The following is a 14,547-nucleotide window of genomic DNA, read 5'->3' as shown; positions in this document are numbered from 1 at the left end:
TGCAGTATCCACTATCTTCAGATCTGAGTGATAATTAGTATAAGGATAGAATAAAAACGACGAATGAATGTGAAACACCTCTGCTACACACTTATCTGCAATTTAAAATATAGAATTTTTCTTTAAGAAACCTGTCGATATGTCATTCCATCGTGAAAAAAATTGATAATTTATTGCAGTATGCAGCAGGCCCTCTGTGGGACTGAACAGATTACAATGAAATCTGTTGTGAAATGTGGACACAGTAAAGACAGGAGTTTAAACCCCAATTAAGTAGTTAAGATTTATACATCAGTTAAGGTCAGATTAAGTAAGAGCTGGAAGCAAACCAAACACAGCAAGAAATTTCACATTAGATTTTCCAGTGTCTATTAATTGTACCAGAATTACATTTTTGAAGTTACAACCATTATTTAATAGTACAAATGGAACAATACACAGCATTTCTGTTGATTATTTAAAATCTGGCAAACACACAAAAGCATATGACAGTAAAACATACGCTACAGTTACTATGGCACACTCACATATAAGAACTTTTACACAGTAACATGAAACTTATTTGCACACTTCCATGAAGAGTGTCAACAGTGAAGCTTCTGCATGCATCAACTTGTAACACACACAAACACACATATATGTGCGCGCATGCGCGCGCGCCCACACACACACACACACACACACACACACACACACACACACACACACACATGAAAAAACAAGAAGAAGATAAGCCAGAAGTTACAATACAGAATAATGTTCAAAGCATTTTATTTGAGGTTATGTACTATGTACCATGTCTGTACCTCTCAGAGAGAGAGTTTAAGACGTTGGTTTCCTTTGGCTTTTGCGATAGTGATTTCCTGGCCAAAAATCTAATTCTAAATTTATAGTTATGTTTTGATATTAACATATGGATTCTATCAACAATTGATAAATGGACACATTCAATGACATCCTTGTCAGTGGGGATGGCAGTTTTCAGTGTCCAGTGTTATGGAAAAGCACTATTCTTTATGTTCCTAAGAACTATAAAGAATTTTTGAACAGAAGCAGGATACCATGTTCTGCTGCTTTCTAAAAATGTACGACACGAAAAAGTGGTTGCCAAAAGAAAATACTGCACATTTCAGTTTGATTTGCAACGTAACATCTTTGTAACTTATACTTTTAATGTAAGTGGTTGTCTCCATGAATCCATACCTTAAGTTGGAAGGAAAGAATTTACAATGAGGGTAGTGAACGTAATAAACAGTGTGGGTGGAAATTAAAATATTTCAATTTCTGCTGTATCTCTTGGACGAAACAAACTATATGGCTCAAGTGTCCACAGAACACGTGAAAGCAGTAAAAAAAGGTAATTATGTAACAAACTGATTTTCTTACACTTCAAAAGAACCAGTATTGTGACAAAATATGCACAGAAAATTTAGTTCTACAACCAAATACTTCTACTTTTTACAACACTAATTCTCTTTTCAAGTACTATCAGAATACAGAATAAAAGAACAAAAGTGATTTCTCCAACTTATAGCATGCTTTCCTGGAGATGATCACAGTGTATAATAAATGTCTTCTTTTGCCATAATACATAGTACTAACCCACACACAATAGCTAAGAGAGATCCCCCATAAAGCTCAGAAAAACTGTATTTAATAAACTATTACTGCAGTTAGCTTATTTCAACTTACCCAAAGAATTTGAGAGATTGTATCAGAAAGGCAGTTGGGCTAATGGCACGTGCACTGTAAATAAAGTATTGATGCTTGATGGCTCTACTGTTTCTAAATAAATATGTTAGAAAGAAACTACAAGAGACCCACAAATGACCATAATTACAAAACTGTATGTACAACAGATTGATCTTTACAAAGGACTGATCACTACTTTACTGCCAATTAAATTTGCAAATAAATTTACACACAGAACTACTTTTTTTCAAATAATATAAGATTTAACTTGCAAAGCACTAAATCATGAAGTGAAGAATAAATACAAGTTCCAATGAGATTAAGGAAGAAACAAATTATGTCTCATGCATGGATAATAGGATAACTGCTTATTTAGAGCTTCTGATTTTTCTTTCTGAAGGATAAATAATGTGACAAAGCAAAAAAGAGAGGTAGATAAAAGCATAAAAACTTCACCCAAAAAATTCTTGTAGTCCATCAGTCTCTCAGTAATCAATATAAGAAGGTTTACTCATGCTTCTCATGTCACATGTACACTGCCAAAGTTTTGCTGTGCTTATTTCACTGACTATGACAAGCACATAGCAAAGGAAAAAGTACTAAATGAACAAATGTGTACATAGTTACAAATTGTAAAATTAAAAAAAGGAAAAAACACAGACAAATACTGCTATAACCCATAACCACTGTTCTAAAACAAGAACTGACACCACATACTACTTACTACCAAAACCTGTGTTATAAGAACAAGGGTCAAGATCCCGAAATTTACCAATAATCTGTGACTGATTACATAGTTTACACATTGACATTACTAATGCATTTTGTCAAGTCACGGTAACAACAATAATCAGACCTGAACTTTCTACTATAGACAATATACAGGGTGTTTCAAAAATGACCGGTATATTTGAAACGGCAATAAAAACTAAACGAGCAGCGATAGAAATACACCGTTTGTTGCAATATGCTTGGGACAACAGTACATTTTCAGGCAGACAAACTTTCGAAATTACAGTAGTTACAATTTTCAACAACAGATGGCGCTGCGGTCTGGGAAACTCTATAGTACGATATTTTCCACATATCCACCATGCGTAGCAATAATATGGCGTAGTCTCTGAATGAAATTACCCGAAACCTTTGACAACGTGTCTGGCGGAATGGCTTCACGTGCAGATGAGATGTACTGCTTCAGCTGTTCAATTGTTTCTGGATTCTGGCGGTACACCTGGTCTTTCAAGTGTCCCCACAGAAAGAAGTCGCAGGGGTTCATGTCTGGCGAATAGGGAGGCCAATCCACGCCGCCTCCTGTATGTTTCGGATAGCCCAAAGCAATCACACGATCATCGAAATATTCATTCAGGAAATTAAAGACGTCGGCCGTGCGATGTGGCCGGGCACCATCGTGCATAAACCACGAGGTGTTCGCAGTGTCGTCTAAGGCAGTTTGTACCGCCACAAATTCACGAAGAATGTCCAGATAGCGTGATGCAGTAATCATTTCGAATCTGAAAAATGGGCCAATGATTCCTTTGGACGAAATGGCGGCCCAGACCAGTACTTTTTGAGGATGCAGGGATGATGGGACTGCAACATGGGGCTTTTCGGTTCCCCATATGCGCCAGTTCTGTTTATTGACGAAGCCGTCCAGGTAAAAATAAGCTCCGTCAGTAAACCAAATGCTGCCCACATGCATATCGCCGTCATCAATCCTGTGCACTATATCGTTAGCGAATGTCTCTCGTGCAGCAATGGTAGCGGCACTGAGGGGTTGCCGCATTTGAATTTTGTATGGATAGAGGTGTAAACTCTGGCGCATGAGACGATACGTGGACGTTGGCGTCATTTGGACCGCAGCTGCAACACGGCGAACGGAAACCCGAGGCTGCTGTTGGATCACCTGCTGCACTAGCTGCGCGTTGCCCTCTGTGGTTGCCGTACGCGGTCGTCCTACCTTTCCAGCACGTTCATCCGTCACGTTCCCAGTCCGTTGAAATTTTTCAAACAGATCCTTTATTGTATCGCTTTTCGGTCCTTTGGTTACATTAAACCTCCGTTGAAAACTTCGTCGTGTTGCAACAACACTGTGTTCTAGGCGGTGGAATTCCAACACCAGAAAAATCCTCTGTTCTAAGGAATAAACCATGTTGTCTACAGCACACTTGCACGTTGTGAACAGCACACGCTTACAGCAGAAAGATGACGTACAGAATGGCGCACCCACAGACTGCGTTGTCTTCTATATCATTCACATCACTTGCAGCGCCATCTGTTGTTGAAAATTGTAACTACTGTAATTTCGAAAGTTTGTCCGCCTGAAAATGTACTGTTGTCTCAAGCATATTGCAACAAACGGTGTATTTCTATCGCTGCTCGTTTAGTTTTTATTGCCGTTTCAAATATACCGGTCATTTTTGAAACACCCTGTATATGCACACATCAAGCACATTGATTCATTAACTTTACCTTCATATAGTACCTTATAAACTTGAAATGCGGGTACATATGCAGAATCTACTTTCCTAGACACAGGAAATCTCTGAAATGTATCCAACACCACATTTTTTACTGTACAGGAAAATGTATTTATAATAGCCTACAGGAGTGTAAAGTATTTATGCTAGACCAAACCTTGTGCATTATTTTGGACAGTAGGTATGTGACAAAGCAGATGGATTGTAGTTCATCCGTTGTTTTTCTCCTCCCAAAATTATTCTTATTTTTATTAAATTTTGCGATGTCTCTGGTGCCGTCATTTATATAGCATGTGCACAATACCTAAAAATCTCTACTATTGACCCAGGGCAAATTCAACTTTATTATCTATTACATTCTTTTGGTTACTAAGAGTATAATCAGCTAGTTACTTTGCCTAAAAATCAAGCTAATTGCAAAATATCAGTAATTTAAAGTTTTGTTATCTTTGTTCATATGTAAACAAATACATGATTACTGACTTCATAATAAAGTAGATTAAAAAAAAAAAGGTGTAGAAATAAAGTACTCATATAACCGGAGACAAAAATAAGTTAGTAACACCTACACTCAGTTGATTTTGAAGTACTTAACAGATTTAGATAAAACATTTTTACTGATCAGAAGTGCATATTTGCGCAAACTGACCAGTATAATTCAATGGAAATTATTACTGTACCTGGAAGTTCATGTGTAAATGAATCTCCATCCACTATTCAGTTACCTAGAAATGTAACTCTTTAATTGTAATCTGTGAAATCAGGGAAGTAACAGTAAACAACTCCAGTTTTAATTATTGTAAACTTGTAACAGAGGCATGTTAGAAGTCCTTTTAGTTCTATCTGTGGTGAGGTCTGAAATGTCTGCCAATGCAGGATAAGGTATTGCACTCTATTTAGTGAAGATCACAAATTGGAAAAAGTACCATGTTTACCTTAAATTTCACACTTGGGAGTTTATGCAATGATTCAGTGACTGACTGTGAACTTATAATTATTTCCATTAAAGAGTTAATCTTTCAATAACTGCAAATGCTAATCATGACAGTAGGACAGACAACGAATAATGTTACTTCTGAAAGATATTTACTATGCACATTGTTTTCATATTGATATGACTGTTAGATCTGAAAGACAGTGTTTGAAGAGTTATATTCAGTGCTTGTGTTAATTATATGTGTGCCACATGCAAACAATTGTGACTGCATGTCTAAATTAGGTAACTGGACTCAGACTGCAACAGTAGGATATCAGTTGAGTGTAGTATGTGGCTATCCATTTTATTTGTCCACACTTAAAGTAGATGAGGCTTGAACTGGCCATAAACATTAGTTAATTTAGCAACCAAGGGAAACTAAAGGGTTTGAACTTCAATTCTGATGTGGACTACATTATTGACTGTGGTATCACATATCAATAACAGGCTACAGGCATCATAGCTGCAAAACTGCAAGTTTCCATCTGACGCCGATAACAGTCACATGGGATCTGGTGGATCCAACCCGTTCTCTGAGCCACACCTCCAGCAGCTCAGAACCTCAAGTGTTCTCTGCCACTGAAATATAGAAGGTCCAGTAGCAGTGGCTCACCGAACTTGTGCTCAGAGCCATTTCGGTACAGGAAGCCGTGCAGATGCCACCTAGTCGTGGCTCTAACACCATTGTTGTTGCTTTTAAATGAACTGGACTCTCTTTCTTGTGGCGCCATTTGTAGTGTCTTCCTTCACTTGGAAATTTACAAGTTAAGTAAATCTTCTGTTTACTGTGTTAATATGTTCCTATCATTACTGCTCTGGTCCAGCTTTCCTAGAACAGCAGTGGCCCACCACTCCTTACTGTTGCGTACACAACACTGATGATGAATTATTCCCACCACCAACCTTTGAGCCAGGTTTGATGAAGACACTGCCATCGAGGCTAACTGTACAGGTAAAGATGAATGGGCCACAAGTAGTCTGTAGAAACAAAGCTATTGATAAGGTGTGTCCCAAAAAAAAGGACTGTTCACCATGCTGTAAATCATTATCATGCAAAGTGAGCAGAACTCTAAAAGTGTTTGGTGGTGATGGTTTTGGCTGTGAGGAAGTATCAACATATAGTAACTGAAAGTAAATCTACAATAAACTAGATAAAACTTCTATTTGCTATGAAGTGAACAGCAGCTGGCCTACTGCACAGACAGAAGGACAGGAAGATAGATTAGAGCAGCACATTCCATCAATCACTAAGTCTTTAAGAGAGACAGCAAAAATCCACAGTTCATTATCAATATAACCAGCTCTGTAAGGAATCATAATTATACATTTCATACAAATATACTGTACACAATGAAAGTCTTTACCATATTTTTGTTTCATTTCCTGTCAAAAAGTGTTAATGTAAAACACTCATTTAGATCCTGGGGCACATAGAAAATAGAAACGTATGTTAACCTAGCACTCTCTGACTATGTATTTTATTGTCGTTTCAGGAAGAAAAGTATGGCTGTTAAATTACTATCAAAGCTCAGTTTTCCAATGCCTTATACCAGCCCTGCCTAAGACATTGGAGCAACATCTGGTGGCCAGGACATTCATGCCATTACTTCCCTTCCTCTTGTTGGTCTTATATAGGCAATGAAAGTTTTTCCTACTAACAGGACTATATGGGCTGAAGTGAGTCAAATGTTAAAACGGTATTTGAATGGATAAGAACTTTGGACACAGGGTTCAACTAGTTGCATTCTGCCTCGAGTGCCAAAGCTTACAAAATTACAATGTCATTCAACTAAATCAGATTATCAGTTTTCATTGAATTAATTAATGCACGGATATCTTATGAACTTCACAAAGTTTCTACAAGCTTTACAAAAGCACACATGGATGCAAAAGAAAATGCAACACTAAATGTAACTGGCTGAGTACTGCTGCCAGTCTAGACACAATCATACACAAAATTCAATTACATAAATAGTGTTCAATAATAAGGAAGCTGGTTCAGTATAAGAAATGCATACATACCTGACAAAATTCTCATTTTCTTCATTCATTTTCTCTGCATCTTTTGATTTATACCTAATAAGTCTTTCAACAAGGGTATTGTTCTCCTCCTGCAAATACATTAATCACCACTGAAATTCTTCCTTTTGTAATTAGCAGGGTAACTTATTTTTTCAGACAATATAAATTTTTCAAAAACACATTGAATGAGTAAGAAGAACTCTATTAGGATATCAATGTTTTCAGTTATGTCAGAAACAGCAATATTAGCAAAACATTAAACTACATAGTATGTAACCTATAGCTATTAAAGATTAGTACCATTGTTCACTTCCAGAGACTTGTGAACATTCAAACTGAAATATATTTTGGACGTTTGATGTCATTCTCAGTGAACAAAAAGCTTTAAATATGTAAGAAACTACACCTTTGAATCTGCTGCTTTGTTACTCACTGCCTTACGAAACCTCAAATACTGTCATGCATTAAAGTAGATAGCAAAATATAATCCAACCAACAATTTAATTAATTTTTATTTCAGAAGTTGCTTGTTTAATACTGCAATTATGAAAAATATCACAGGAAATAAATAAATAAATAAATAAATATAAATAAAAGCACTTTTTTTGAAAAACTGCACTCTTTTCTTTTCACACGTTATTTTTCAGCTGTCACAGTATATGTTGCTCTCATCAAACAGTAGGTATGCAGAAGAATGATAAAATAGCTTAAAAAGTTACACAAATGGTTTACATGAAATAATTATGAAAGAGTTGATGATATCATTTAAAGTTGTAAAAAAATCATGAAGAAAAGGCTTTTAAAAGATAGTCCATTACAATTTTAAAATACATGTTGTAAACAAAAAAATTATACCAAAAATTGAAAAAAGACCAAACTAAAACATTGTGAAAAAACTTATTGTAATAACCCCAGGGATACCACATATTACAAACTACATGCCAAAATTCTCAACAGTTAAATATCAGTGGGACATACACTAACAAAATAACAAACAAGTTTTAGAGGTGAGTGTTCCACCGCCAGTGTAATATTCATTTTATGTCAGCTTGTTAAAAGCAAACAGAATTTAACCAAAAATACATTTACCATTCACAACTTTGAGAAAATTTTTGACAATTTTATTGCAGGAAAGCTAGCATATACATGTAATCACAGTGCATTCCCACTACACTTTTTGTTGTCAGTTTAAAACATGATATTTATGAAAACATGACAATTGTGATAGTGAAGGAAAATTTACAAATCCAACGTCAGCAAATAAATGTGAGGTAAAGATGAAGTTTATCTTCTGCATTATTTAGTATCTGATTGTAGTATATTTAGTATTTGATTGTTATTTAGTATCCAGACTGACAGTACTACAGATTGGATTTATGCTTACACAAAAAGCTAAAAATAATCTGTTCATCCTGACAAACCCACCTCACTGTTTTTAAAAAATAGTGAACTAAAAATGGCAACTCTCAGCACTGAAGAAATGCCCTTCTAGACAAAACTCCTACCCAACTTAAAACTATTGCTAATTAAAGAACACATTAGACAATGAAACTTCCTGGCAGATTAAAACTGTGTGCCCGACCGAGACTCGAACTCGGGACCTTTGCCTTTCGCGGGCAAGTGCTCTACCATCTGAGCTACCGAAGCACGACTCACGCCCGGTACTCACAGCTTCACTTCTGCCAGTATCTCGCCTCCTACCTTCCAAACTTTACAGAAGTTCTCCTGCGAACCTTGCAGAACTAGCACTCCTGAAAGAAAGGATATAGCGGAGACATGGCTTAGCCACAGCCTGGGGGATGTTTCCAGAATGAGATTTTCACTCTGCAGCGCACACTCCGCTGCAGAGTGAAAATCTCATTCTGGAAACATTAGACAATAATCAACCAGCATCTAAAAGCTAAAATATGAAAAGAAACACAAATGTTCAAGGTGATTTTTTCCTTACAGATATAGGGAAATGTATTGTGGAACTTAAGTAAGAAACAAGGCCACTATAGTCAAAGAACAAAAAAATTTCACAGATATTGAGAACAACAACAGTTAGAAGAAAAAGTGATGAAATGAACTCCTGCAGACACTGAATCCAGAAAGACCGAAACGTTACAAAATCTTAAGGCAAAACAGAAAAATTAAGGAAGAGATGGAAAGGATAACATGCAACAAATGGCCTAATCCAGGAACTGAAGAAAACAAAATACATTATTTGTTGAATGCTATATACATGGTAATATTTAGTCCCTGAAATTCTTGGTTAGGTGACTCCAAAATATGGAAACTCATACTTCCCAAGGCAAAGGGCAGCTGTGTCTACCATCCTCTGGTACAGTCATGAAATATGAATGACCTACTTTGAGTGCACTTTGCATATGCACAACAGCTTCATGCGCTATGAAGGGCTGTAAGGGCCATGCATCCTTATACATAATATTTCCCTTGGGGGGAAAAAAGGACAGGTATACACTCGCGCACACACACACACACACACACACACACACACATATCCATCCACACATATACAGACACAAGCAGACATGCTTGTGTCTGTATATGTGTGGATGGATATGTGTGTGTGTGCGCGAGTGTATACCCGTCCTTTTTTCTCCCTAAGGTAAGTCTTTCCACTCCCGGGATTGGAATGACTCCTTACCCTCTCCCTTAAAACCCACATCCTTTCGTCTTTCCCTCTCCTTCCCTCTTTCCTGATGAGGCAACAGTTTGTTGCGAAAGCTTGACTTTTGTGTGTGTGTTTGTGTTTGTTTGTGTGTCTATCGACCTGCCAGTGCTTTCGTTCGGTAAGTCACATCATCTATATTTCATAGTGATACTGATATTTGTTTCCATTTTATTATTATTTATTCTTTCACACAGGGTTCGGCAGGTTATCGGTTGGATCCTAGACAACTGGAAAACTCTGGCCTGGTCAGATGAGTTGCAATTTCAGTTTGTAGTGTGGAAAGACCAAGTTACACAAATTTTGTAGTTTTCAACCATGAAAATATTCATTTTACCATGGAAATAATAAACAACTCTCTTCCAGTCTTTAATGTTTCCGTTTGTTGCAAAGATTATGGAATCTTGGTACACACACTGTATTGCAGGCCAATCCACACAAACGTTTGAAGTAAATGGTTCCTACCATACTTCCCAGACTATGAGTGTCTTTATAACTTTAGTGCATAGCGTGCATAGTGCTGCTAACAAGGACAAGATGAGCTTATACACTTAAAGAAGTCTTGAAGTAAATGGATATTCTCAAGAACAGATTTACAAAAGTGCTACAGATACTACATAACGTAGGCCTTGAGAATGGGAAAGATGAAATGTAGCGGTTGAAATACAGGGATTTCCCATGATATAAAGTATTTTCTCAAAGACAGACCAGATCCTTATGACTATGGAATGCAAATTGATCTTTTGCCCTCAACTGGAGACAGAAGGACTTCTTGGGCATAAGGACAGTTCTTAATCTGTACATGTAAGATTTACAAGGACAGAATATCAGAGTTTAATGTTCTGTTAACGGTCAGGTCATTACAGACAGAGCACAAGTTTGGACTGGGGAAGGAAACTGACTATCCTATTTCAAAGAAATCACCTTGGTACTGACTTTCAGTGGTGTGGGGAAAACCACAGAAAAACCTAAATCTGGATGACAAGGTGGGGATCTTAACCACCATCTTGCTGAAGATGTGTCATGTGTCTTACTATTGCATCAACCCACTCTGTAGTTTTTACAAGATCCCTGTGAGTGTAGACTGTAATATAATGGACAGGCAACGCAATTAATTCATAAGAAATACACAGAACATTGACTAAAAAAACAGCTCTTACCCTCATATAAATTGGCTTTGGCAAAGCAATGCATGAACACTAGCCCCTCAATGATGTATTATGACATTATCAAAAACTGGTGTCAACATCACTTTACTGGTGGTGGTGGTGGGGGGGGGGGGGGGGGCATTTTACTATGTAAGAAGGTGTAGAAATTTGTAGGCAAAGAATTTAAATAACTGTGACAGTGGTTTCAGAATGGAAAAATGGTGGAATAAGGCTCTTCCTTTGAATAGTTCTGAAAAATACCACAACGGTGACACTAACATTAATGCATCAAAACCTCTACCTGTTTCAGTTCTCACCACAGTTTCTATCCATTGTCAGTTACAAGAAGTTCATACTAGTTCTATGCTATCCACAAAATATCTCTGTGACAAAGATATCTTTAGCTCCATGCACTGTGATTCAGTGTTTATGCTTCTATGGGGCAAGATGTGTGCTGTAACTTCAGACAGTTGACTCACTCTGAAGATGGCAGTAATGTATAGAGCCGGTAATTAAAGCAGTGAAAGAAATTGTATTTCTCTGGCAATACATCTGAAGCATAGAGAATCAGTCGATTCACAGGGAAAACATGAAAATGCACATAATTAAATAATTATAATTGATTTAGGTCTACAGGTGCAATGGATTTTTTGAAGAAAAATTTTCCACCACTGACTGCATTTATTTCCTCTAAGTCCCAAAAATTTACAGTAAACATGCACAGTCATTGGTAAAACTGTATAATAAATATATACAGTCAATGGTAAAGATGGTATCTTCAAAAGATGCATGTAAGTATTCTTTTGTTTCTTCATTTTCAAATAACACTGATGTCTCATCTTACATCATAACTGTTTAGAGTTAAGCAAGTGGACAAAAGTTCCTTTATTTTTTCTTTTTTTGTGACATCTCTGGATTTTCTTTGATGTCTAAAAACACAATGAGGAATTAAGTAGTCTTTGTTCTGTTGAAAAGAAGTTCAGTTTTCTCTGCTTTCCTTGTGTAAAAAAAGTGAGCCAATTAGTGAAATACACAGAGATGACAGAGAACAGACACAGCACTGACAAATTAAATGGAGTGACTTGCACTTCCTGGTCGTGTCAAATGAAAATGATTCAATGGATTCCAATTTGTGGTCTATAATTGAGCTTGGCAAGGTGGAACCTGGTGAAGGCGCACCAACCAGTTGATAATTAAAAAGGTACATATATCCCGTCAAGGTAAGGCATTAGCAAAACTTAACTTCCTATATGCGGTGAACAAGTGCATGTATGAAATCTGACCAATCCAGAAACAGTATGGGAAGAACTTCATTATACGCCCCAGAAGAAAGCAAATTTTGCACTGGTACTGTGAAGCTGAGGAGGAAATTATGTTCAGTAAAGATGAACAGTTGTGAATCTATTATTTAGGACTGATAAACAGTATTGTAGCAGATCTGGTGACCATGGTGACAAAATTGAAGCTGGAGCTCTAGTAATGACTATTCTATGAATACCTCCATTTAATTTTGACACCTTTCTCCTCCCACTCACGTGATGTCTACACTATAATTTTTAAATAATTAAATTTATTTGATATGTTCATCTTTTTGCTTCATTTAAACTAGGTTGCTCGGAATTCATTTCATACAACAAAATGTTATCCATTATAACAATGAATATTCTCTGCTACTAGGCAGTTTTCAAGAAAATTAATGTAATTAAACTCATTATAGTAGACCTTAGACATAATTATCATTTACACCTCTAATTTCACAGAATAAAAGGGTAGTGCATAGATTTAGAAAGTGTATTAAGCAGTGTTTTCAATACGTGATTAAAAACACTTTTTATTTTAAATACGCCAACCCTGAGTAGTAACTGAATGGACAGAGAGATAGACAATAAGGCTCCATGAAAATAGTATTAACGATTATGACAGATCCCTAACAAACTGACCTTCGGTTGATATATTATATACATTAAATGCCACTGAACCTTTGCTTAATTTGCAGATGAAACACAACATTGATTGTACCTTCCTTTGAAGTATATGATTACACAGCTTTTCAGTATCTTCATTTATATGATCACTAAGACAATTCTTGTCGGTGAATTTCAGCTTAGCTTAGCTTCCTTCCACAAATGATTTACTTCTTGCTGGCATATTTGTTTCGACTTGTCGGCATGCTACTTAACATATGCATTGTGAAAGTTTTAATACAGACTATGCTGAAAACAACAATGTCGGCGTTACATGCTTCACAGAATATCATCACTGACTGACTTGCAGTAATTTCAACAGGCATGGCAGAGAACTAGCCAAACGAAATCTGACACTTGTTTCAAATCAGGGAATCCTGGGTATGCACATCTCATTCAGTTCAGAGAGGCCATAAAGATTGGTAGGCACTTTAACATTATTTATTTTCAGGATAAATTTTATAAAACAAAATGTTATCTGTTATAAAAAAAGTTGATGTGAGATTTTCTTGCCCCCACCTTTTAAACGAAATCTGGTAAGATTTTGCCAGATCTTCCCTCTATTTTAAGCTCAGGTGATCAATGGATGTCCCCTTATGGCACTGTGCAATTTGCCCAATAATGATTTTAAGTGTGCAACAATCAAAAGGCATCTGCTTGCTGGAGATGCTAAACATCAAGAATGTAATGAAGATAAACATTCTGCAATGTCCTTGAAAGCATACTGGTAATCACGGTCACCCAAAACCATCAATTACTGAACAATGTGACAAATAAAGAAAGAAGCAATGATGAAAAGGTACTTCTGTTCATTACAAAGTTGGTCACACTGCCCTGAAAAGGGGAAAAAATAAAGTGCTGTTAGTATGAGTGCTGCTCGTGCAGAGTTACATCAAATAGTGATAACTGGGTAGTGGATTTAAAAGCAACTCATTGCATGGTCCCAAATGAAAATTATTTTTCAGCTGTTGATGAAAATGTTTCAGCTGAAATAATAATCTTAGTAGATGGCAGAAAAACAGATGCTGCGGGGAAAAGTACAGTAAGAGTGAAGAATATTGACAACATAGATTTGCCTAAAAGAACTGTAGCAGTCTCATCCATGAGGCAATGATAGAAAGGTTATTTTTGATAAAAAAAAAGGTTGGAAAATTTATAATGAATCTGGAAGGCTGCTCATTAAAACTCAACTCAAATATCATTTACATTAGATAGATATGGAGTCAAATAACAGGTCAATAGACATATTGAGAAATAACAAATTTATTTTAAATTCACTAGAATTACGACATCGTAGAATGATGCATCTCAGCAAGAATACAATCAATAGCATATCAAAAGTGATGCAATCTTGTGATTACACTGTAGAAAAGGTGAAATGAACCCTTGTGATGACTGTTTGGTGGGTAAACAGCCATGAAAACCATTTCCAAAAACTGTATCACAAAACTTGAAGAACACTTTAGAACTTGTTCATAGTGATATCATGGCACCTACTGATGTTCCAAGTTTGGAAGGTAACATATTTAATGAGCATCATGAATGATGCAAGCAGAGAAATGTTGTGCATTTATTAAAAAATATAAGGATTAAG

General features: G+C 36.4%; 1 protein-coding gene across 1 annotated transcript in view; it reads right to left on the bottom strand.

Annotated features, from left to right (window-relative positions):
• Positions 1 to 14,547, bottom strand: part of LOC126194766 (autophagy-related protein 16-like) — a 110,695-nt gene that overhangs the window by 34,946 nt on the left and 61,202 nt on the right. Inside the window, exons 4-5 of the mRNA XM_049933052.1 lie at positions 7,168 to 7,256; positions 1,693 to 1,746 (exon numbers count right to left, since the gene is read on the bottom strand). Of these exons, the coding sequence (XP_049789009.1) occupies positions 1,693 to 1,746; positions 7,168 to 7,256 (143 nt within the window). The remainder of the gene's footprint in view (positions 1 to 1,692; positions 1,747 to 7,167; positions 7,257 to 14,547) is intronic.

The sequence above is a fragment of the Schistocerca nitens genome, chromosome 7 (genome assembly GCF_023898315.1).
Source record: "Schistocerca nitens isolate TAMUIC-IGC-003100 chromosome 7, iqSchNite1.1, whole genome shotgun sequence".
NCBI lineage: Eukaryota > Metazoa > Arthropoda > Insecta > Orthoptera > Acrididae > Schistocerca > Schistocerca nitens.
This window is presented reverse-complemented; position numbering and strand designations above follow the sequence as displayed.